The sequence below is a fragment of the Notamacropus eugenii genome, chromosome 1, assembly GCF_028372415.1.
Source record: "Notamacropus eugenii isolate mMacEug1 chromosome 1, mMacEug1.pri_v2, whole genome shotgun sequence".
Lineage (NCBI taxonomy): Eukaryota > Metazoa > Chordata > Mammalia > Diprotodontia > Macropodidae > Notamacropus > Notamacropus eugenii.
The window spans coordinates 142,353,638-142,378,134 of NC_092872.1; the positions used below are offsets into that span (position 1 = coordinate 142,353,638).

General features: G+C 35.8%; 1 protein-coding gene across 2 annotated transcripts in view; it reads right to left on the reverse strand.

The window, feature by feature from the left end:
• The window catches only part of UNC13C (unc-13 homolog C), a 769,865-nt gene that overhangs the window by 203,562 nt on the left and 541,806 nt on the right, over nt 1-24,497 (reverse strand). For both annotated transcript variants that reach the window (XM_072616138.1, XM_072616137.1), the window contains one exon: nt 16,455-16,540. In XM_072616138.1, the coding sequence (XP_072472239.1) occupies nt 16,455-16,540 (86 nt within the window). The remainder of the gene's footprint in view (nt 1-16,454; nt 16,541-24,497) is intronic.

Here is a 24,497-nt window from a genome sequence, read left to right on the forward strand (position 1 = left end):
TTTAATTTAAAGAAAAGATGATGAGATAGCTTTCTTCAAGTATTTTGAAGGACTTGTCAAAAGGAACAGATTATATAGATAACTTAAGAACACAGATCAGTGTATGGTGGGTGCAGGGGGTAGGGGAGAAGTCAACTGAGATACTGTATTCTCCTGGTACTGTACTTATTGAATCAAACAAGCTAAAATACTTTAGAAAGACATTCCAAGTGAACTGAAACAAACAAAAAATCTTCACCAGATAATTCAGTCAGCCAAAACTTCCCTCTTCTTCTCCCTATAGTGAATAATTACTAAATTACTGTCCACACACAAGCAGTGACCCTTTCTGGAGTAATTTAATTGTTTTGCTAACAGAAAATGTACCTTAAGGGAAATACAAATCACAATAACCCTGAGGTTTCACCTTATATTCTGAAAATTGGCAAAAATGACCAGAAGTAGAAATAATCATAACTGGAGGGGTTGTGGAATGATAAACACACTAGTACCATGTTGGTGGAACCGTGAAGTAATATTACCATTTTGGAAAGCAATTTATCATTATAAAAAAAGAGTAACTAATATATCCATATTTTTGAACTATAGACTCCATTCGTGGGGTTTATAGCCCACAAAAGCCACTGATAAGAAAAAATTTCCTTATGTTCCAAGCAGCACTTTCTGTGTTAGATAAGAACTGGAAACAAAGTAGGTCCTAAAAAAATTGTGATATATGAATGTAACGGAATATTACTGTGTTGTAAGACATTATGTGTTATGATTAAAGAGAAGACTGATGGAGGGCAAAGTAAGCAGAGTCAAGAAAACAGTAACTACAGCAATGTAAACAGAAGGAACTACACACCAGAAAATCAAAAGTAAATATAACAAAATTATCGAAATACAGCAGGACTCAACGAAGAGATGAGAGCTTATCCTCCCCAAGACACCCCTTTCATAAAGGTGGGAGGTCCACCTTATGCAGTCAAACACTGAATAAAATTTCCAGTTTTTTCAATACATTGATCTGTATTTGTGCTGATTTATTTCCCTCTCTAAAAAATTATTAGGGGATGGCTTTCTGGGAGGAGTATGAAAAGGATGCTCCGTGTAGCTATGGCGATATACGAAACATAAGATACAAATATGAATTATTTTAAAATAAAAGGAAACGTATATTAAAATACGTTAATTATGAGTCTTTAAGCAATTTCCTCCATCTAAAACAGATGAAAGATTATACATCTTTGACTATTAGAATAGTTATGGGAAACCTACATTAAAAGATATAAACATGGCACATTTGGGGGTAAATCCATACTTTTCTTCAGACATTTCTAAGCAACTAAATAGTCACTATCCAGGCAATTCATTATATTAAAAATGACCTTAGAATTAAATCAAGAAAGTCTCAAAAATGTCCTCAACCTCAGACCCAGGGCTTCTACTTCTAGGCATATATACATGAAGAAGGTTAATGACAAAAAAAAATTCTTCACATAGAATAAGATATTTATAGCACTTTTACAGTAAAAAAAATAGAAAGGAAAAAGGTTACCACAATACCTAATCAAGTTGTATAAAACGAATGTAACAGAATGTTACTGTGCTAAATGAAATGACAAATATGATGACTGTGGAGAAGCATATAAAGTTTACATAAACAGATGAGAGTAAATAGTCCCACAAAAATAACATACGATGACCTCTATGATGTAAATGGAAAGAATAACAGTCACAAAACAAATTAAAAAGAATGTCTTGAATGTCATGAAACTGCAAAGAACAAGACTGGTCCCAAATAAGAGCTATGAGAAAACAGAAGAGATGTGGGTGGGGTGGGGAGTGGAACATTGGATATATTGCCTGATTTTTTTTTTATGTATTAGCTGGTTATGTGATTATTTTCTCTTCTTTTTCAAAACTATAGTTACCTAGTATAAGGAATTGATCTCTGGAAGGAAAAAGTAGGAGATATATAGAAGGAAATTTGGGAAATATAAAAGTACAAGATATCCATACAATTATTTTTTTAAAAAAAGATCATCTTGTATATTCCCTATATATAAAAAAACTAGTAATGAATTTTAATGAACAAATTAATACTAAAAATATCAGGTAAAATTTTGCCAAAAAAACAATGGCACCACAGCAATGTCGCCATCATCATTTCTATAATCCAAATGGCAAAGTAAGTCACTTAATAGCACAATTTTTTTCTGTCTTCAGTAACATTAGCCTTATATAGCAATGAAAAATTTAAAAGCAGCATTGTTTTTCACGTTAGGTTCTACATAGAGAAATAAATAAGGATTCAAAGCATAATGTGAAAATCTAAGGAAATTGATTTACACAAACAGGGATTTGGCTACAAGCTGAAAAAAAATGAAAATATCTTGAGAAATCCAGGTACAGTTTTTTTTTTTCATTTCTACAGAATGCAGGTCTAATTTGTTAAGAAATTTGCCAAAATTGGCAATTTCTTTTTAAAGGGGCTTCATAATTTTAAGATCATTTTTTATTGTTTAAAAAATGGATATTTCTTACTACATTTGTGTGATTGAAAAGGGCCATACTACCTTAGCGTGGTCAATAATTCATTACTTTTCATTGCCTTCCACCTTTCCCATTCCTGTTTTGTGTTATAAAGTACATAGGATCATAGGTTTAGAGCTTCAAGGGACTTTAGCATTAATAAAGTCTACCTTATATGTGAGAATGGAAACTGAGACCCTAAGAAATTCAATGATTTCCCCAGAATCACATAGATATCAGAAGTGGGACTTGAACTCATGTGTGCCTTTCTCCAAGCAGAGAGCTCTATGCTCTACACCAAAGGTGTCAAACAGCCCTGTGGAGGCAACATTCAGCCTGCCCAGAAACAGATTAAAATGTAATTGGGAATCCTTTGACAACATAAATAAAAATACAATGGAATATAGCTAACAATCATATATGGTTTTCTGAGTCAATATGCACAGAGATCCTAATCTTTGGTTTAGTGTTCCCTGTTTTTATTTGAGTTCGACATCACTTCTCTACATTATTGGTTGGTCAACTCAATTCAAATCTTTAACATTTTCTGCCCACAGACATTATTATTTCTTCACTTCTCCTTTCTCATTTATTTCCCTTTGCTTGACTGGACCCCAGGTGACTCAGGTGGAGAAAGTGAGGTTGGTGACCTTGCACCAGTGCCCTCCCTCACTCAAAACAAAGTCAAGTGCAAGTCATGTCATCATTTCTCTGATGTCATGGTCTTCTTCAAAATGAAGGCTTTTAAAGATTATGCTTACTCATCCTGATGGCCTTTCCCCCTTGTATTTGTCCTGCCTTCTTTATTTCCCATTTGTTTTATGTGTTCATATGTTTTTCTATATGTTTGTCCTGAAAAAAGAAAGTTTTCATCATAATTATTCAGTAATGCAACTGACTAAGCATTCAAAATGATAATGTATGATCCATCTTTACGCATCTGGTGCTAGATTAGAAAGGATGGGGAAAAGGCACAAAACCAAACAAACTGACTCAGTGAGTCCTGGATGAGTATAGAATTTTAGGAAGCTCTAGTGATTCTTCTAGATCACTGGAGTTCCATTTGGACAGTTTCTCCATTTATGATGATTCCTAGAATTGTTGAGACCATAACAAGCAAACTAAGTGCTAGAGCCCAACTGCTTAGCAGCTAGATCAGAATGATTGGTACATACAAATCTCTGCTTATCAGGACTTTGTGGATTCAAATCAAAGACAGAAACATACATTTAGAGCTGGAAAAGACCTTAAGAGGAACCAATTGGGATGTTTAAGTTATGGTTGATAAGGATGCCAGGACTATGCTGCTATCTTATGTATAAACCTAGGTTTTGATGCATTGAAGTAGGAGCTGAAGGCAGTGTTAAAAACAAAAAGCCCAACTCTTTTCAAGGAGGTTTTAGGCAAAGGTCCAATCATATCTATCCTATGCTCAAAATCACACTCTTTCAAAGCTGGCATTTAGACTTCATGACAGTAAACCCAATATTTCATATTAGCTTTAAAAAATCTACAATATCTATGTTTTATATAGTGTTTTACACGAGTACAAAAGAAACTGTCAAAAAAATCCCTATATGTATCCCTCAAATGTTTCATGCATTGTAAGGATAGAATAATTTAAAGACACTGATCTAGGACTAAGGAGATACGGTTTGTAATCCCAATTTAGCCCATAACTATATGAAGTTGGGCACTTCACTCTGGACTGTTTACTTCCTTAGTTTAATAATAATAGTAATTAGTAGGCTAGAGCTTACTACGTGCCAGGTGCTGTGCTAAGTGCTGTGTGAATATGATCTCATTTGATTCTCATAAAAGACCTGAGAGATAGGTGCTATTATTATCCTCATTTTACAGATGATGTTAAACTGAGGCAAACAAAGGTAAAATCACTCGCCCAGGATGAAAGAGCTACTAAGTCTGAGACCAAATTTAAACTCAGTTTTTCTCAGTTTTCACTACTCTACCCACTGTGGCTCTAGTTAGTAAAAGTTGAGGATTAGAAGGTACCTTCCAGGTCCTAAGGTTTACTAATCTAAGAACCATAGAATGTGAGAATCACAAAAATTCAGATTTGGAAGGTATTTTGGTGCCCATCTATTCCAGGGTCAGCGAACTGGTCCAAGAGCTAAATCTGGCAAATCTGGCAAATTCTAGTTTCGTATGGGAATGGTTTTTACATTTTAAAAGGAACAAAACTATACTTACACAAATACTTAAAAAAGCATCCTAAGCTCCATATAAATGCTGGAAAAGGTTGACAGGCTGTAGTTCACCAACCACTAGTCTAGTCCAATTTGTGCATAAAAGAAATATCCCTAGCATATCATTTGATTATAATATAATAGAATTAGTGTAATACTTTTATGTTTTACTCAGCATTAAGGAACACGTGAGTTACAGAGAGGCAGAGTGGCATAAGAGGTAGAGTCAGGAAGACCTGTATTCAAATTCTGTATCTGGCATTTATTAGCTAGGTACCCATAGGCAAGCTACTTAATCTCTCTTACTATTGGATATCCCTTTACATTACAGAGAGGCAGCTAGGTGGTACAAGGATGGAGAGCTGGGCCTTGAGTAGAAAGATCTGAATTTAAATCCAGCCTGAGATACTTGTCAGCTGTGTGACTCAGGGCAAGTCACTTAACCATTGTCTGATTCAGTTTTCTTGTCTGTGACATGGAGATAGTAGTGGTACCTACCTCTAGGTGTTGTGAGGATCATGTGAGATCACATTGGTAAAGTGCCCGGCACATGGTAGGTGCTTAATGTTTGTTTTCTGCCTTCCTTAAGAATATAAATTAAAATATATAAAAAGATTTATAATATAAATAATATATAAGATATATAAATATACTACATAATATACATAAAGATGTATAAAGATTTATATATAATACATATTATATATAAATATATAATAAATGTTAATTATAACACGAAGGCAGTGATCTTGCATGATAGAGGGGTACCACACTGATAAAATCAAAGGAAATATTCTTTTCTTTTAAAAAAATGTTCCTAAAAAGTCTACCAGTCGGCAATGCAATATGTCTTTGGGATAATTTACTTCGTTCCAACTATAGAAAGAGCATGAAATTTTGAGTCAGAAAATCTGGGGACCCGTTCTTCTACTTAACAAACTTCGTGATATCTGAGTCTCCTCTTCTCTGTCATACTCCCTGAAGCGGCATTGTGATCCCACTAGCTTTAATCGCCTGCTCATTCCTCAAATGATCTTATTTATGTATCTCTTATGCTGTATCTCCTAATAGAAGGAAAGCTGTTTGAAGTCAAGGACTATTTTGACTTTGGAATCCCATTGACTAGCAAGGTGTCTTGGACTTAGAAGGTAATTAACAAAGGTTTGTTGATTTGAATTGAATTGGAATGTACTATCTACTTATAAGGTTGTTGTGAGAGTCGTGGCACCATTTATATAAAGAATCTTATAACAATAAAATTTCTATGAAAGTGTAAAAAAAATATAGTTAACATGAACACTTGACTCACTCATTAAAGATTGTGAGGTCATATCTAAACTTGGAACCAGGATCTGAGTTTGAATCCTCTCTCAGACATTTATTATCTGTGTAACTAGGCAAGTCCCTTAATTTTTCCAAGCCTCAGTTCTCTCGCATGTAAAATGGGGAAAATAATAGTACCTACCTTATGGGATTGTTGTTAGGACTGAATGATATGTGTGTATGTGTAAATTAAAACACTACGTAAATACAGTTTTTACTATTATTATAACTAATTTATATAGAGCTTTCAGATTTAAAAAGTGCTTTACATATATTATTTCTTTTGCTCCCTTCCTGCTCTAAATCTACAATCTCATTATTCTTACTTTAGTACTATAAGGCAATTGTTATCGTTACTATTTTTTCCCATTTACATACAAGTAAATTAAGGCTGAGATTCAATTACTTGACTATAGTCACATAGTTATCTAAGGTGAGAGTCAAACCCGGATCTCCCTGATCCCAGATCCCATGGCTCTATCTACTACACCACCAGTGAACCACAGGATACTCATGAAGAGGAACTAGTTACCAAGACTTAAAAGTTCCAAATATTCAAGTATGCAGATGCATGAAAAGTTTTATTACTTTTCTCAAAACACTGTACCCATAAAATTGTAGCCCTTGACAACTCTCTGAAAATAGGTTTACTGCTTTCTGGCAAGAATTCTCCAGGATAAAATTGCAGCAATTCGTTAATAGACGTGGCAATTTACCTGAGTCTTTCTTCCTTCTTTCTTTTACACTCCTTTAACCACCCATGGTGGGTTTTATTCTTCAGTTATAAGAACATTTTTTCAGATACCATTCATAGACATTAATCACCCCAGTGGCCAAAATGATTACTGTTTATCATGCCAGGAAGATGGTAGATAAATGTCAAATGGTGAGCCCATTAGAGTCTTACATTTTCTAAGAATTAGTTAGCATATATCAGTGAAATGAAAAGCTAATAATTCATTTGTTGTCAGCTATATTATTTTTTCCTGTAATGACTGCTGAATATATCGCAGAGTAATAAATTATATGTGAATGCCCCAGGCCTATGCACCTTCAGCGGCTGTTAGGTTGACTTTATTATTATTCAATGTGTTGACTTGGATCCTTTAATCACAAGACTGGCTATGAAGTACAAATTATGTAATCACAATGGAGGACTTTATAGGTCAGCAATCTGAAGCACCACTACACTATAGTCGATTAATTTTAACAACATACTTCAGGGCATTCAGAGAAACTAAAGAACAAAACCATTCCATGTAGAAGGTCATACAGTCTGCCAAAGAAATGAGTTCTTAAATGTGTGTATCACTCTATGAGATGTTGGTAGACATCATTTATTTCTTAAACATTAATTATTATTTTTAAAAAATAATTTTTACTTTAATAATTTTTTTTCTTTCTACCAGCTTCTCTATCCACCTTGAGAAAAAAGAAAGGGAAAAAACCCACTATGCAATAAATATGCATAGTCAGCCAAAACAAATGGCATTGCCTATATCCAAAAGTATATGACTCATTTTACATCTTGAGACCATCACCTTTTTGTCAGGAGAAGCTTCATCAGTTCTCTGGAATCATGGATGGTCACTGTTTTGGTTAGAGTTAAATTTTTCAAAGTTGATTGTCTTAATGAAATTGCTTATTGTTATTGTACAAATCATATTCCTAGTTCTGATCTCTTCATTTTGTATCAATTTGTATAAGTCTTCCCAGGTTTCTCTGAAATGATCCCTTTTATCTTTTCTTATAGCACACTAAATTCCATTAAATTAATGTAACATAACTTATCCAGCTAGTCCTCCTTTCTTTAAATTACCTAGTTATTCTACTCAATTATGATGGCCAGGATTGCTTTCTCCTTTAAATTTCAGAAAAAAAAATTGAAGGAGAGACATGAAAAATTATGAGGTTGAATTTAAAATTTTGATCATTATTTGCCCCTTTCTTGGAAGTGAAGAACTACTGATGAACCCAAAAGACTGTTGAACTATGTGGTATTATCTGACTTTGGTCATTGCTACAAAGAACAGTGTAAATAGGGGCAATGGGAACTCTCCTGCCATGGACTAGAGAAACTGAAGAAGCTACACATAGCCAGGTATAAGCACATGTGCCCACAGACCATGTGAGCGTAATAAACTGAGACTACTGTCACTTTGGTTAGTTCTATGTTGTAGCAGCAAGCACCCTGACATATCCAGGATGGCCTGCTAGCACAGGTTCTTGGATCTGCTTTTCTAAAAGGAAAGCAACCTTTGAGGGGTCAACAATCTTCTTTAATGACATATACCAACAGAGAAAATACAAACAGAGAAATAAGGACCAACAGACACGACTTCTGTCTGACCATAAGCAATACATACATCACAGATCAACAGACAGATCCAACTGTCTGACCATTACATACATACATAGTTACCAGAAAGAGAAACGCCAACATCTGAGTTTTCAAAGTGTGTGTGTGGGGACTCCTTAACAGCTATACAGTCTCATCTTGCACAAGAACCTTCTTCCAAAGAGTGAACCCCCAAAACAAAACCTTACCTCAAAGTATATGTATACTTTTCAGAGCCAGAGGGCATCATGACCCTTTGGACCCAGTGCCTCATTAATTAACAAAAGGTGTGGGCCTTCCTGCAAAACAAGTCTCCCCTAATCAAGCTTTCCTTAATGGGCTTCACCTGAGGCCTATTAACGGGTGGGAGAAGACCTCTAACTCACGTTACATATGCTCTGCCAAGAACTGAACTCATATAGTCTATATCACATATCTTGATTCTCACCAGCCCTTCTCTAAACCCTTATTAAGATTCTAGGAGAACACAAGATTCTTGTGGACCAGCCCTGCTTTGTCTCTCAGTATCTTTGTACCCTCAGTATCTAGTGCCATGCTTTAAATACTTTACACACTTAATAAAGCTTTGTTGAATTAATGTGAACCTGCGTGTCCAGGTGGTGCAGTGGATAGAGCATGGGGCCTAGAATTAGGAAGACTTATCTTTCTAAGTTCAAATATGGCCTCAGACACTTCATAGCTGTGTGACTCAGGGAAAGTCATTTAAAACTATTTACTTCAGTTTCTTTACCTCTAAAATGAGCTGGAGAAGAACATGGCAAACCTCTCCAGTATCTTTGTCAAGAAAACTCAAATGGGTGAAAGCTCACATTTTTTCTTTCACATCATAGACTGTTAGTGGATTGGTTATCTCCATTTAATTTCAATTCAAATTTGAAGAGGGATGCTGGCAGGGGGGAGCTATACCAGCCTTAACAGGAGAAAGTGAAGTCTTGATTCAATCAATTCAAAGTAATTCATCATGGAAGGGGGTCTGCAATTTGTGGAGCAGTGACCAATTCTTCTGGAAAGAAAATGATGATGTTGGGGCAGGGTGGTACATGCCTCTCATTCCTGCTGCTGGGGAGCCTGAGGCTGGTAGGTCACCTGAATTCAGGAACTCTTCAGTGTAGGGCTAAAGTCGATCAGGTGTCCAAACTAAGTAAGTATCAATATGGTAGGGTGCAGATGGGATGCTTAAGGAGAAGTGAACCAGGCCAGGTTGGAAAGAAGAGACCAGGTTAAAGCTACCATGCAGATCAGTATTGGGATCAGGAGTGATAAGAGTCACTGTACATTCAGTCTGAGGGAGATAAGGATATCAAGTCTTTGAAACTATTAAAAAGAAGAAATAAAGATAATAGAAGTGGAAGATGGATTTGAATTATAATGGTTACTTAAGTTTCCAAAGTAGCTTAGGGGACTCAACCTTATAAAAAGCTAAGTAGCACAGTGAAAGACAGACTACATATCAAAGAGTCTCTAGTCTAAGTTCCTAACTTTGCAACTGATGATCAAACTGAGGTTCAGAGAGATGACATGCCTTGCCCAAGGTTACATACATGGAAAATAGTTGTTAGGTAGTCAGGAAGTATTCATTAATACTTACTGTCTACTGAGCACTGTGTAAAATGCCAGGGATAGAAAGACAGACAAAAACAAGTTTCCTTCCAACAAAGAATGTACATCTTGATAACATGCAAATAATCATATGGATAAATGTGTATATGTTTGAATAGAGACATATATTTGTAGACACATATGTATGTACACGCATGCATACACAGACGTAGGCATGCATATATGTCTGTATAAATGTACAGGCATAGATTTATACATGTGTATAGAGATATGTGTATCTGTATACATGGATGTGTGTCCATCTATCTATTCATCTACCTACCTATTTTTCTACCTATCTATGTACACACACACATCCTGTTGGGGGAGAAAGGAAGTGAGAAAAGCCTTCTGTAGAAGGTGACATTTAAAATGAGTCATAAATGAAGCCAGGGAAGCCAAGAGGTGGAAATAAAGATGGATAACACTGCAAATATGGTGGCAGCCACTGAACATTCATAGTCAGGAGATGGAGTATTGCATGTGAGGGAGACCCATAGACTAGTTAGATCATGGAATATTTAGAAGTGATCAAAATAAAAAGACTGGCAAGGTAGAAATGGATTAGTTTGAGAAGGGCTTGAAATGCTAAAAGAAAGGGATTTTGTATTTGGCCCTAAAAGTAAAAGGAATTCATTCACTTGAGTTTGTTTGTATTTGAGGAAATTCACTTTGGAAGCTAGGTAGAGGATGAGTTGGACTGGGGAAAGATTTGAAGCAGAGATCAGATAACAACTCCACTTCTTTGACTAAAAATCTAGCCCCTCTTTGTCCATCTTGTCAGGGTGCTTTTAAGCTTTGTATGAAAGCTACATGGGGTAGTGGATAGAGTGCTGGGCCCAGAGTAAAGAAGATTCATTTTTCTGAGTTCGAATCTGGTCTCAAACACACACTAGCTGTATGAACCTGGGCAAGTCATTTAATCCTATTTGCATCAGTTTTCTCATCTGCAAAATGAGCTTCAGAGGGAATGGCAAACCACTCTAGTATCTTTGCCACGAGACCCTGAATAGGATCACAAAGAGTCAAATTTGACTGAAAAAGACTGAGCAAAACAATGAAATTTGGATTTATATTTTTTTCTTCTGACGTTTGCTAGTGATCTGAACGTGGGCCAGTCATTTGGACTCTTTGATCTCAGTTTCCTCATCTATAAAATTACAGTAATATAGTAATGTATGTAGTGCCAACTTTTACAGTTGTTATATGAATTCAGGAAAACAATGTGTGTGAAGCACTTTATAAACTTTGAAGTACTGTATCAATGCTAACTATTACTGCTGTTTTTCCTTTCCTTTCCTTGGAGGGTCAACTTCATATTTTTTTCTGGGTTAGAATAGTTTGAATTTATTTTAAATTCTATATTTCCAACGATGTATCCCATGAAGCATTGTTTTCAGTGCTGTTATTAATTTGTTTACTGCTGCTGTCTTTCATTTGCATTTCATTATGGTAAATGTGATATATTCTGTATGAACAAGATGTAAAGCTGAAAGATTTGGATATATTTCATCAACAGTTTAGTAGGCACAAGCCAGTAACAAACTGGTCACTGGCTAACATTGATTTAGGGAGTAATATAGTGAGCCAGCTATACAATATTCCTGTAGAGAGTTTGAATCCTTTGTAATAATTGTAATGTTTTGTGTATAATAGAACCCATTGCTGCTACAGTTGTTTCTTGTTATTTTGCTTAGAACTTTATCTTGGTCCTTGTTTTATAGTATGGCTCAATTGTCTGAGAAGTAGACTAATATTATGAGACCAAATTAGTGCTAGAAATGATTATTGATGTTTTGGACATACTATTGAAGTAACCACCTACCAATGGGAGAAGTGGGTGGAGAACTGATAAAAGGCAGTGTATTGGAATTCTTACATAAGGCATACTAAAGTTTTTGTAATGGCTCCCTGTGCCGCATCTGGATATTCAATAAGACCCAGGTGAATGTAGGGGAACAGTGTGAAAGGTCATGGAGGCAGACTCACAAATATGGAAGCAGGACTTTTCTAAATATCCAATTGCTTTACTTTCATTGGATGGGACAATCCTCACCTGGCTGACCACGGGATTATTATATCCCTTAAAAAGTAAGAAGTTGTTTTATGAGTTGACTACTCTTACTGCAACTTTTTCAGGAGTTAGACTCCATAAAATTAGCCAGGCCTAGTTAAGCAAAACCATCACAAGAGTATCTTCTTTCCCTTCCCCAGACAAAGTTCTGGCCCTTAAATAAAATTCCCAACAACTCTATCATGATTTTTATTTGGATTTCTATTTTCTTGAATTTTGGAATTCGCAGGTGAAGAAGCTCCTTCTACCATTGTTGGTTTGTGTTGACATCTTGTTGGCAACTTAGAAAGTTTCTTAGGGAGCTGAAATGTCAGGTTACATGGACAGGGTCAAAAATGGTATGTATTAGATGTAGGACTTGAACCCAGGTCTTTATATCTATGAGGTCTGCTTTCTACTCAATACAGTACGTTGCTACTCTTTTATTTATACAACTATTTAACTTGTGTTTGTGGAGATAAGAGAAAGATTTATAAAAACCGGCCTGGACTCAAGATGTGGCAGAATAATAATATTACTTCTCAGCAGTTCACATTATAGACATTTACAATGGTAAGCATAAAGAAATGGGAAAAAAAAAAGAGATGAATTATACCTTGAACAGTTTTCTTTCTTCTTCCTCCCCTCCCATCCCATTTTTTTTTCTCTTCTTATCCCTGTTTATTCTTGTTTAGGTAACTTATTTCTCTTCTAATCCCATGGACAGGGAGCTATTCCCAGGGAGAAACCTCAGTCAAAGACATACACACATACATCTGTAGCAGCTTCATTTGCTTTGCCATATTCCTAACAGTCAAGGGTCCATTCCATAAGCAAGAGTATGGCCAAATAAAAAGTCCAGAGATCTTAAATAGATAACAGGTTGCTACTTGTGTCCTCAACAATCACAGGAAAAACCAAACTGGAGAATGAGAAAGAGGAAACAGGAAGTATTTTAAAAAAACGGATCAGGAATTATTTTCTCCATTCATGGTCATATAATTGTACATATCAGAATTCAACTATCCATGCCCAAGATACATATTCCCTAGGGGACTATAAAATGAGAGGTTCTACCAGTTGACTGCAAAGATCTGTTCTAGCTCTAAATTTATTATTGGAACTAAAGCACTCAAGGTTCCAAGGGTATCCATGTGGTATGGTACATAGGACACTGGACTTGGAATCAGGAAAAGCTGAATTCAGAGAGGCAAGAGTATGAATGGTTCAAGGATAAAAGAAGGAGTAATGTTGTAAAAGGGGTCTACAAGGTTGTGTAAATTAGGGAAGAAAGTGAAATCACAAGAGGAATGGGAAAGAAGGTAGGGATTGAGAAGCCAGAGATCTCAATAAAGGTTAAGAATAATTTTAGAAATCAAGGAATGGGAAATGTAGAAGTAGAAGATGTCATGGTCAAATAAAAATTTGAGATCTCAAGACTTTTGAATTGGTCTAGTTTTAATTGACAGTGAGATCTAAGTTGTGTTTTCCTGGTGGTAGAATGGAAATGGAGAGCATGGAAATCAAGAAGGCCACAGAAGTTTTGAAGCCAAGATGTTGGGAAGTTTCTTCACATGACCATTGAGATCAATAAGAATGATATCATAGGTTGAAGAGGAAAACTATGCAATAGATTTTGACATTTTTGATGAAGATGGAAGAGTGTCCTTGAGGTAGATGGTAAAGATCTAGTGAAGATTGCATTTGGATAATTTAAACTTCAGAGGAAGAAGGACTGTTGAAGGAAAATGGGATATTAAAGGTCTCAAAGAAATAGTATAGAGCAAGGAAGATCTCAGACCTACCTATTAATCTTGCATATCTAAGAACACAAGAGTATGATTAACTAGCATTGGAGATAAAGGATAGGGACTTAATGTCTTCAGGGGAAAGTCAAGAGTTTTTTAATGTGAAGGAGGGAACTAGTGTATCAGTAAAAGACTGAGGATGAAAGGGAGTTCATGTACAATAGAGCCTGAATTCCAAAAGGCACAGTAGAAGTGATGAAAGATAAGCAGGGTAAGACTGAGTTGTTTAGGAATGATGACATTTGTGAAGAAACAAGAGTAAGAGGTCCTCAACTTGACTAGTCTTTTTGAAGATCCTTGGAATTATGGATTTACTTGCAAGTGCATAACATCATATTCAATTTTGTTACAACATTGCCTCAGACAACGACCACTGCTGAAACCAGTACAAATACCACTATCACAGTCACAACAGTCAAGCACGAAGGAGTAGCAAAAGTTTCTTTGCAAAACATACTCAGTTTCAATGAATTGTTCCCCATTTTTCAAAGCAGAACCTTATTGTTGTCACGTGATTGTTTTAAAAGAAGGACCTGGTCATGCATGATGTAATGCCAAAAATCCTTGTCTACCTATTCTTGAAAATATTAATGTTGTTATTTTAAGTTGAGATTGTTGGGGATGAGAAGCAGAGAGGGGTGTAAAATATGCTATATGGAGAAACTGAGGAGCCATTAGCCCATCACTGGATACTGGTTAGAACATGATTAATTTCTAGGGGAAGTCAGAGTTAGAAGCGATTCAAGATTGATGGAATCTACTTCTAGCTGAGAAGAACAGAGAAGGCTTCATGAGGAGTAACAGCATAAAAGCATCAAGGACTTAAAGAGGACTGATATATAAGACAGGGAGAAAATGAACCCAGAAGGATCAAATAAGACATTATTACATCAGTCTAAGTGAGAAGTACTGAGGACCTAAACTAGGATGCTAACAAAAAATAAGTCAATTGAGGTAGACATTACAGAGGTATACTAGCAACTAAAAAAAATCCCAATAACTGAGATGTATATATTAGATTTACAACATCCTTTCTTTAATTGATAAGACTTCACCATTGGTTGGCAACCTTCAAGTTGTCAAACTTGAATGATTAGTAAAAAGATGATCCTACCAACAAAAATAGGAAAGTTTGGAGGAAGGACACATTGGAGGTAGGAGTGATTAAAGATAATGAGTTTAATATGGGGAATGTTATGTTTGAAATGGTCTAACAGGGGGACTGGAGCTCAGAGGGAAGTTAGGACTTTGCACATATATTTGTGAGTCATCTAAATAGAGATAATAACCGAAGGCATTAATTTGGATGAGATTACTAAGGGAGAGTAAATAGAAAGATGAAGAGGAGAAAAGAGAAATGGAACAAAGGAGAGAAATGGAGGAGCAGAGAGGAGGAGAAGAGAAACAAATAAAACTTCTGAGAAGTCCTAAATTTAGAGATGGAAGAAGAAAGAGGGCTGAATGAAATGTTATGTGCCACCCTATTTGTGTCTTAATCAGAGAACTAGCTTGGCAGGAATTGGGGGGGGGGGGCACTACATGAAATGTTGTATGTATATATGTACATATATAATATACACCTACACATATATTATGTGTTTGTATGTATATTTGTATATGTATGTATACATACACACATATATATAATTTTAATGCATAAACTGACTTTTCTGATTTTTTCCCCTTCATCCATTAAAAAAAATGTTATAAGAGATGGTCCAGCATAGGGTGGGGGTAGAGTGAAGAGGAGGACCCAGGCAACAGCAGAATTATAAATGAAACTATTTCAAGGAAACATGCGAGATTTGCTGCATGCTGAATCATTGTGTCCTACTGAGGCAATTTCCCAGGCAAAGTTTTATAGCTTTTCATGGGCAGACATCTAATCTGACTTGTTTTAAATGCCTTCTCAAGCTCTGATGGAACAGAAACCTGGTTCTTTCTGTCACAGTCATAGCTAGCAATTTCCACCTCTTGAGTAAATGCCAAAGGTAGTGGTGGCATAGAGGACAAGCTTAACTGAGGTATGGCAGCTAAGAAAAAGAAACAACACCAAATATCGTTAAGTTTCTAAATTGCTGAATGTTGAAGAAAATGCCCCTGAGGTTAAGCTGCCACCGTTGTCAGCATGGGAGTGGGATAGGCAGGGGAAGAAGTACCCTCCATATTGTGCCATTAGCACCCTCTAAATTGCCCAGCCTAGGCAAAAGTCCATCACCGTACCCTTGTCAGGTCTCTTATTTCCAGCCCTGCCAGGCACCAACCAAATAATATAGTAGGAGTTGAAAAAATAGATATTAAAAAATGACTCAGGTTGTCAGGGCTAGGACACAATTCTCTTGAAGAGACGCTGGTCTAAATCCTGCAATGGGAATGGTCTGATTAAAAACATGGGGGTTTCCTTAATACTCCTAAATCCTCCAAGGTCATATTCTCCTTTAACATACAACCTCTAATACAAATTCCTTCTTAACTTCATGAAAAGTTGGAATACAAGTGGAGCACCAACAATACATGTTTCTGCATGTTTCAACTCTTGCTGTTTTATGCCAAGGATGACTCCAATAAATAGATGTGATTTTCATTACCTTCCAGCGCATACTTAATATCCTGTGCAAAGAGGGTCCACATGATCTCAGCACTGACTTTTCCCATGTTTAGTTCTTGAGGGAACCTGTAACCAAAGACATTTTTCTAGGTGAGAAATATCATTTAATGTAAAATACCAACAACGTAACTATGATTTTTCATAATAACATCAATGACCATTTCAGTGCTATGACACAGAATACACATATTATACACTAGTGTTAAGGCCAACGGTCGGAGCATCAGAGGACCTGAGTTTCAATCCTTCCTCTGATGATTATTTCTTGTATGACCTCAGACAAGTCACTTAACTTCCTTGGGTCTCAGTTTCCTCATCTCTTAAATGAGGGATTTAGACAAGATGGTCCTTGAGCTTCAATTCAGATCTAGATCTATGATACTTATTAGCCTCTGGTTTCTGTCACCTTAAAGCATTAATAATAAAATATAGTAAACAGAATAATAAAACATTGAAGGCAATATATCTTGACAATTATATTATTCACTCGAACTCTTTGGACTGTACATACTTCCTGTCATTGTTTCTTCCCTTCCCTTGTCCTAGCACCATTAATATAACTGAACTAATAACAACCAGGTAGAAAAAGGATAAGAAAAGCTCATGAAATTGAGCTTTACGTGGTGTGTCTGTGTTTGCCCTTCCTTGCCAAAGAAGATCATGCCATCAGAGAAATAATGACATGACTTGCACTTGACTTTGTTTTGAGTGAGGGAGGGCTGTACAGGTCACCAGCCTCACTTCTCCTCTAGAGCCACCTGAATCCAGTGACCAGATATTCCTCAGGATGACTGGAGAAGACCCAGGATGATGCAACTGGGGTTGACAGACTTGTCCAAGGTCACACAGCTAGTGAGTGTCAAGTGTCTGAGATGAGATTTGAACTCAGGTCCTCCTCACTGGTGCTCTATGCATTGCATCACCTAGTTGCACCTAGAATGTGGTAATGGCTATTGAAAGGGAATACCATGAGAGTATACTCATCTATTCATTCTTCTTCACAACATAAATTGGAGTTGGCACTTTGGAAGATCTTTTTTTCCCTCCTAAATTAGGAATAGTAAATGAATTCCTAACCTCCAATCTTCACATTTCACCCTCTTTCTGAAGTTGAGCTCTCATTACAAACCTTCTGCATGCAACACTCCATTTTCTATCTCTGTGCCCTGGTATGGAACTCATCTCCTTTTCAGTTCTATCTCTTACAACTCTGACTTCCTTCAAGACTTAGCTCAACCATCACCTTTTACATGAAGTCTTGTGTGATTCCACCAGTTACCAGCACTTACACGTTACCTCACATCTACTTGTATGTATGTATATGTGTATGGAAACCTGTGTACAAAATAAAGAAATACTGAAACTCAAAGCATTTGTCAGATATCCTTATATGTAAATAAACTCATTAACTGATTATACAATTCTTTGTTATAAAAAATGAATCTCTGGGAAGGGGAAAGGGAGATGAATTCAGAGGAAAATTTAAGAAATATAAAAAAGAGCAATAAAATTTATTTGAAAAATTAATATCCAAAAATACTTTCACAAAAAAGAAGGTTCATATGTATGTAGTTTTCTATTTTTAAAAAAGGTAGAAATAGATCTAACTTTCCTTATCCTCAATATTTTTCCCATATTATGATTTTAGCCAATGACAGGAGTGGGAATGGATCCCCTGCCTCTTGACCTTCCCATCCAATATTCTATCTGCTAGACCACATTTCCTCTCTATGCATTTTTTATAAAGCAGTCAATCAAAAATCTTTCCAAGCATTAAGAATGTCTCCACAGCTAATCTGTTATTGCATTGGTCTATTGGTTTTACCTTAAAAGATTTACAAGTTTGGGTTATTGGCTTTGTATTATATGCAATATTCTTTTTTATGCTGGATGAATTCTGAATCCTAATAATAACCGTTTGTAGAAGATGTACTTTTACACATAAAACAGTATTTTTTATACCAATGTGTTCTTCTGAGCTCTGTTTCAGATTAGATTTTGGGCTCAATATACTGTAACATAAAGAATGAGTTCCAGTTCTTGCTATACTTACTTTTATCTATTAAGATGCTGACCTTTATGCTAAAATAAATACAAAAGACTCAAAACTTCAATTTCTGATAGTTGTACAAACTTTTGGCAATACTGCTTCTTTCTTTTCGTTCCATCTTTTTCCTTTCTACTACATGAACAAGAGCAAACTCTAGTTTACATTTCCTAAAGTGATTTGGGTATCGAATACCTTTTGAGCTTTAAATATACTGATAGAACTCATCAATGTTTGGTATAGGAAACAATGCCAGGATAAACTCTGAGCTGTCTTTGAATCCTGTCTCACATGCTAGCCCTCTGATCCAGGGTCAGTCATCTGACTTCTCTCAGTCTGTTTCCTCATCTGGAAAATGGGGATAATAACTGTACTTCGGTCTATGGTGTAAGAGAGTATGAGAACATAACCTTGGGTTACAATTCACAGTATGAAAATAAGCTAAACCTGCTCAGTTCTGCTTCATGGATGGTAACCTATTAATAATGATTCTTATAACGCCCGGCCGTTACATGATGCTTGAAGGTTGATAAAGCACTTTATGTGTAATATCTTGTTTGATCTTGTAATTTATAGTTACTGTAAACAGCAGAACAGCTCCATTGCATGGGAAAACTCATGTGGCCATGGACAGTCTTTTAGCACTGAAACTTTCTTTGTTCTGTCCTTATAGAACATCTGTCTGGACAGCTAGGTGGTGCAGTGGATAGAGCACCAGTGCAGGAGTCAAATCTCCCCTCAGACACTTGACACTCACTAGCTGTGTGACTTTGGCAAATCATTTAACCCCCACTGCCTCATCGTGGGCCATCTCCAGTCATCCTGATGAATATCTGGTCACTGGATTCAGATGGCTCTGGAGGAGAAGTGAGGCTGGTGACCTGCACAGCCCTCCCTCACTCAAAACAAAGGCAAGCGCAAGTCATGTCATCATTTCTCTGATGCCATGGTCTTCTTCAGCAATGAAGGATGGACACACATACAATAACATCTGTCTATAGTTGTGGACAGGTCTTATAAGTAAGTTCTCCCCAATAAAACCTATTTACTATCATACTGACACGGACCTTAGTTTTCAGCGATATTCTGGTATCTTCTCTTTACAGTGGAACCATCCCTCTAGATTGTCTGCCTCCTGACACTAGGTCACAGGGTTATTGTGAGGATCAGATAAGATAATACGTGTAAAGTACTTTACCAGCCTTAAAGCATAAAGCAACCTTTATATCAAAGGTTTGCCGTTATAAGAATCGCAAATAATAAGTTACTATTCATGGAGCAAAACTGAGGAATTTTACCTTATTTTCATACTGTAAAACTGTTAGGTATATAACAATATATATTACAGAGAAAAATATTGCTAGTAACAAAAATTTCTCACATCATGTGAAATGTTTGGGAAATGCTACACGACGACAGTTTATTTGGAAATATATATATATATTTTTACTGGTAACAATAATAATAGCCAGTATTTGTATAACTCTTTATGGTTGGCAAAACACTTTACATATATTATCCTACAGGACAGATATTATTTTTATTAATTTCCATTTTACAGATAAGAAAACTGATACTGAAGAAATGTGAACGATTTGCTCAGTATCATTGAGCTATAAAGACCTGAGAAAGGAATTTCACTCATCCTTCTAACTCCAAGTTCAGCACTTTACCAGTAGTTGAAGCAGAGGAGGATTTCCCCTCTACTACTAACCAGCCAAAGAGAATGAGTAAAGGCCTGGATGGTACTGGAAAAAGTGGTCAGAGAGTCTGTCTATGAAAATCTGAGCTTCACAAAATGGCAAGGACATATCTTAGTCTTTTTTTTAAATCTCCTGAAGTATGCACTCAATACCTTGGGAAGACAACTTAGAGTTGAAGAAAATGTGCTACTTTTGGGACTCAGAAGACACAGGTTTCTATTATGGTTTGACACACTATCTGACCATGGAATAGTCACTTAACCTTACTGAGTCTCAATTTCATTATCTGTGAAATAGGGTTAGTAATATTTGTATTACCTATTTCACTAGGTCATTGTGAGGTAACAAAACATAAATATAAAAAATAAAAATACATAAAAATACATTTATATAGTATTTTTACAATTCACATTTAATGTATTGATTTAGACAAAAAAGTAAAAACAATTTCATTCACAGTTTACATTCTTTGTTAGGTATATGTGAAAGGAAAGGGTCATTTACAGATTCTCCTATCATCTACTTATTGTGATAAAAGATATCTTTTAACCATCGGTTGATACAACATTAATTGATGTTTGCGGACATTTTTATTCAGTTAAGGAAAAATAAAAACAGCATCCATGACATTTCATTTTTTTCTCGGTGGTTCTGGGAAGGAAGTAAACAAGTATTTATTAAGCACAATATATATGCCAGACATTGTATTTAACACTTTAGAAAAATCATCCCTTGTCCCTCACAGCAACCCTGTGAAATAGGTTCTATTATTATCCTCCGCTTAGAGTTGAGGAAACCGAGGCAGTCAGAAGTTAAGTGATTTGTCCAAGGTCACACAGCTAGTATCTGAGATCGGATTTTAACTCAGGCTTTTCTGACTCTAGATCCAGTCCTCTATCCACTGAGTCACTTGACTCTTTTCTGGTTTATTTTCTTTCTATCTGGTTTGTGGATACTATGATTCAAGGAAAATTTTACTCCTACCTGTCTTCCTTAAAGTATCATCAGGAAATAATTAACTTTTATATATTCCTTGGAGAGAATAAACTTTAAAAATCAATTAATTATAAAAGTGCAATATTTTTAATGATCTGGAATGGAGGCCATATATCTACAGGGGGAGAATATTCCCCTAAATAAATATCTTCCTGAGACTGTCTGCTACACTGATTTATTGCACTGAAATGAAAGAGCGAAGAGCTGCAGATCCCCAGGGGCAAAGCTGTCATGGTCTAAAACATTTGAAACAGGCACCATGAGGTCTAGGAGCAATGCCTATTGTTTCTACTAAAAGGGAGATTTGCCAGATTTGGATAAATTATTGGCTGGCTACTGGGTTTGTAAATGTAGTCCTGTCTTTCTCCAGTCCTGTCTAATTGTATCAAACTTTCTTTTGGCTGCTTCCTAATATCAAACCTCATTTAGACATAAAATGCTCTAGGCTTCAAGTTTATACTTTAGCAATTATACGACCAAGTCTTGATTCAGGAGGCAAAGCTGCATTTCCCCTGGCCTCCCTTCACAGAATAGCACTTCTGGGCTTTCCTTATTCTGACAAAGCATCACAATTTATCTGCACATTTGCTGGATGAGTACTTGAGATCCAATGACACAGCAAATCATTTATCAGAATTGGTGGTTACCTTGCCCAAGCTGAAATATGTCCTATGCATTTCCTCCTTTTACCTCAGGCGATTACTTTCTAATTGTAATTACAAATTTAAAAGGCCTGGAGAAACTATCAAAAATATTATTACTGTCAATTCCGCTACTTTAGAATGTATTTCAGACAAAATCCAAACTGGTTTACTTTTGTGCTCTCTATAATAAATGGGTTTGGGATTCGTAGCATAAGTTAAATGTACAAACTAGATTGCAGAAGTCATATTTAATGTGTTTAGAACAAGCTGATTTCAAGCACCTTACAAGTCCTGTAAATCTACAACCTCAACACTGGCTTAGTTGAATGCCTAGGGATACCCGTGTGTGGAAACAGCTCCTGTCTCCACATCTTCTGCCTACCACTTGCTGAGTCTGCTGACATCTTCAGTGAATATCTGGGTATTCCATAGAGTGATGACAAGGTAGTCTCATTTTTTAATGAGTATTCTGAGAGTGGTTACTTTGGGGAAAAAAAGCTTACCCACATTGACATCTAGAGAAAGAACTATGGAGTTGGAATGCAGAATGAAACAGACTATTTTCTCCTTTATGTTTGGTTTTGTTTAGTTTTACTCATGCTTTCTCCCATTCATTTTAATTCCTCTATGCAATATGACTAATGTGAAATGTGTTTAATAAGAATGTATGTGAAGAGCCCATATAAGATTGCATTCCATCTTGGGAAGAGAGGGGGAAGGAGGGGAGAAAACTTAAGACTTATAGAAGTGACTGCTGAAAATTGAAAACAAATAAATAAAATTTGGAGGAGAAAAAAAATAAAATATTAACAAATACTAATAAAAAAAGCTTACCCATTATAAATTCATCTCTCTATTATCGGAATGATATCCCTAGACTGCTACCCAGGGATCCTGCTTTTTGGATTTCTAATTTTCCCAACTACTACTGGTGAAAGTTTCCTTTCCTGTAAATAATTTCTATGCTTTCATTCCTATTGAATTCAGCCCTAACTTTCCCCAGGCATACTCCATTTTAGCTTACCCTTCTCTTAACACTTTCATTCACTTTTGGATTCCTGTTTTATGATAAACAATTTTCCTTTTGTTATTAGCATTTTCTTCAATTTCTCCTTCTTCCTTACAGGAGTAACTGAAAGAAACATCTCCTTCTCCCACACATACCCTCCTAATCTCAGGGTAAGGTGGAATGCCTGGCGTATTCCTTGTTCCTCTCTCCCATTTCCTTACCATTGTTCTGCTGTTATCAATCAATAATTACTTCTTTCAATTTCAGGTCACTGGACAATATAAGCCTTGCCTTATCTATGGCACACTCATCCAACAACTTCGATGACACTTTTCTTTATTCTTCAATGATACTCAGCAACTTTAACATCCATGCCAATAACCTTTCTGAAATTATGTTCTCATAGGCAAAATTATGTGCTTATTGGCACTAAATCTTTTTAAAATTCTACCTCAATTTCCATTCCATTTTAGTCATCCATCAACAGGGTTACTCCTACCTCTCCAAAGTATAATGAATTTTTAAATGACTCTCTACTGTCTTTTCATTTCTTTTGCTCCTCTTATAAGCAAACTTCATCTTCATCATAAAATCCTATATTTGGCATTTAAAACCCTTTACAACTTCGTACTTTTTTGACGGTCTTATACTTTATTCCTTTCTATACATTCTACAATCCAGCAATATTTTTTCTTCTTTTCGTTCTTTGAACACAACACTCCATCTCCCAACTCTAACTTGATGTTCTTCAGTGGTCGCCCCCCATGTCTAGAATGTTCTTCCTCCTTATCTCTGAATCCTGATTTCTTTTAAGAATCAGCTTAAATCTCACATTGTGTAGAAGAGCTTTTGCTGTCTTTTCTCCCCTCCTTGTCACTTCCAAATGCTAGTGTCTTCATAGATTACTTAACATCGTTTTTAAATTAGTATTTTATTTTTTCCAATTACATGCAAAGACAATTTTAACATTAATTTTATTTTTAAAAATTATTTTGTTTCCCCCCAATTATAGTAAAATAGTTTTTAACATTGATTTTTGCAACTTGGAGTTCCAAGTTCTTTCCCTTTCTCTTTCCCCATTCCCCTCACTGAGAAGGAAAGCATATAGGTTATAAGTTATACATGAGTAGCCATGCAAAACATATTTTCATATTAGTCATATTGTGAAAGAAAATATAAACCAAAAAAAAAAACCTCAAGAAAAACAAAGTAAAAACGTATTCTTCAGTATGTATTCAGACACCATAAATTCTTTCTCTGCTGATAGATATCATTTTTCATGATATGAGTCCTTCAGAGTTGTCCTGGATCATTATACTGCTGAGAATAGCTAAGTCATTCAGAGCTGAAAGTCTTACGATATTGCTACAACTTTTTACACAGTACATTTCACTGTAAATCTTTCCAGGTTTTTCTGAATGCTGCTCATCATTTCTTCTTCAGCAATAGTATTCTACTTCACTCTGCTTCATCAATAGTACTCCATCACAGTCACATAGCACAATTTATTCAGCCATTTCCCAACTGATTCTTTGCCACCAGAAAAGAGCAACTATAAATATTTTGTACATATAGCTCCTTTTTCTTTTTGTTTTTTTTGTTTTTTTAAATCTCTTTTTGAATA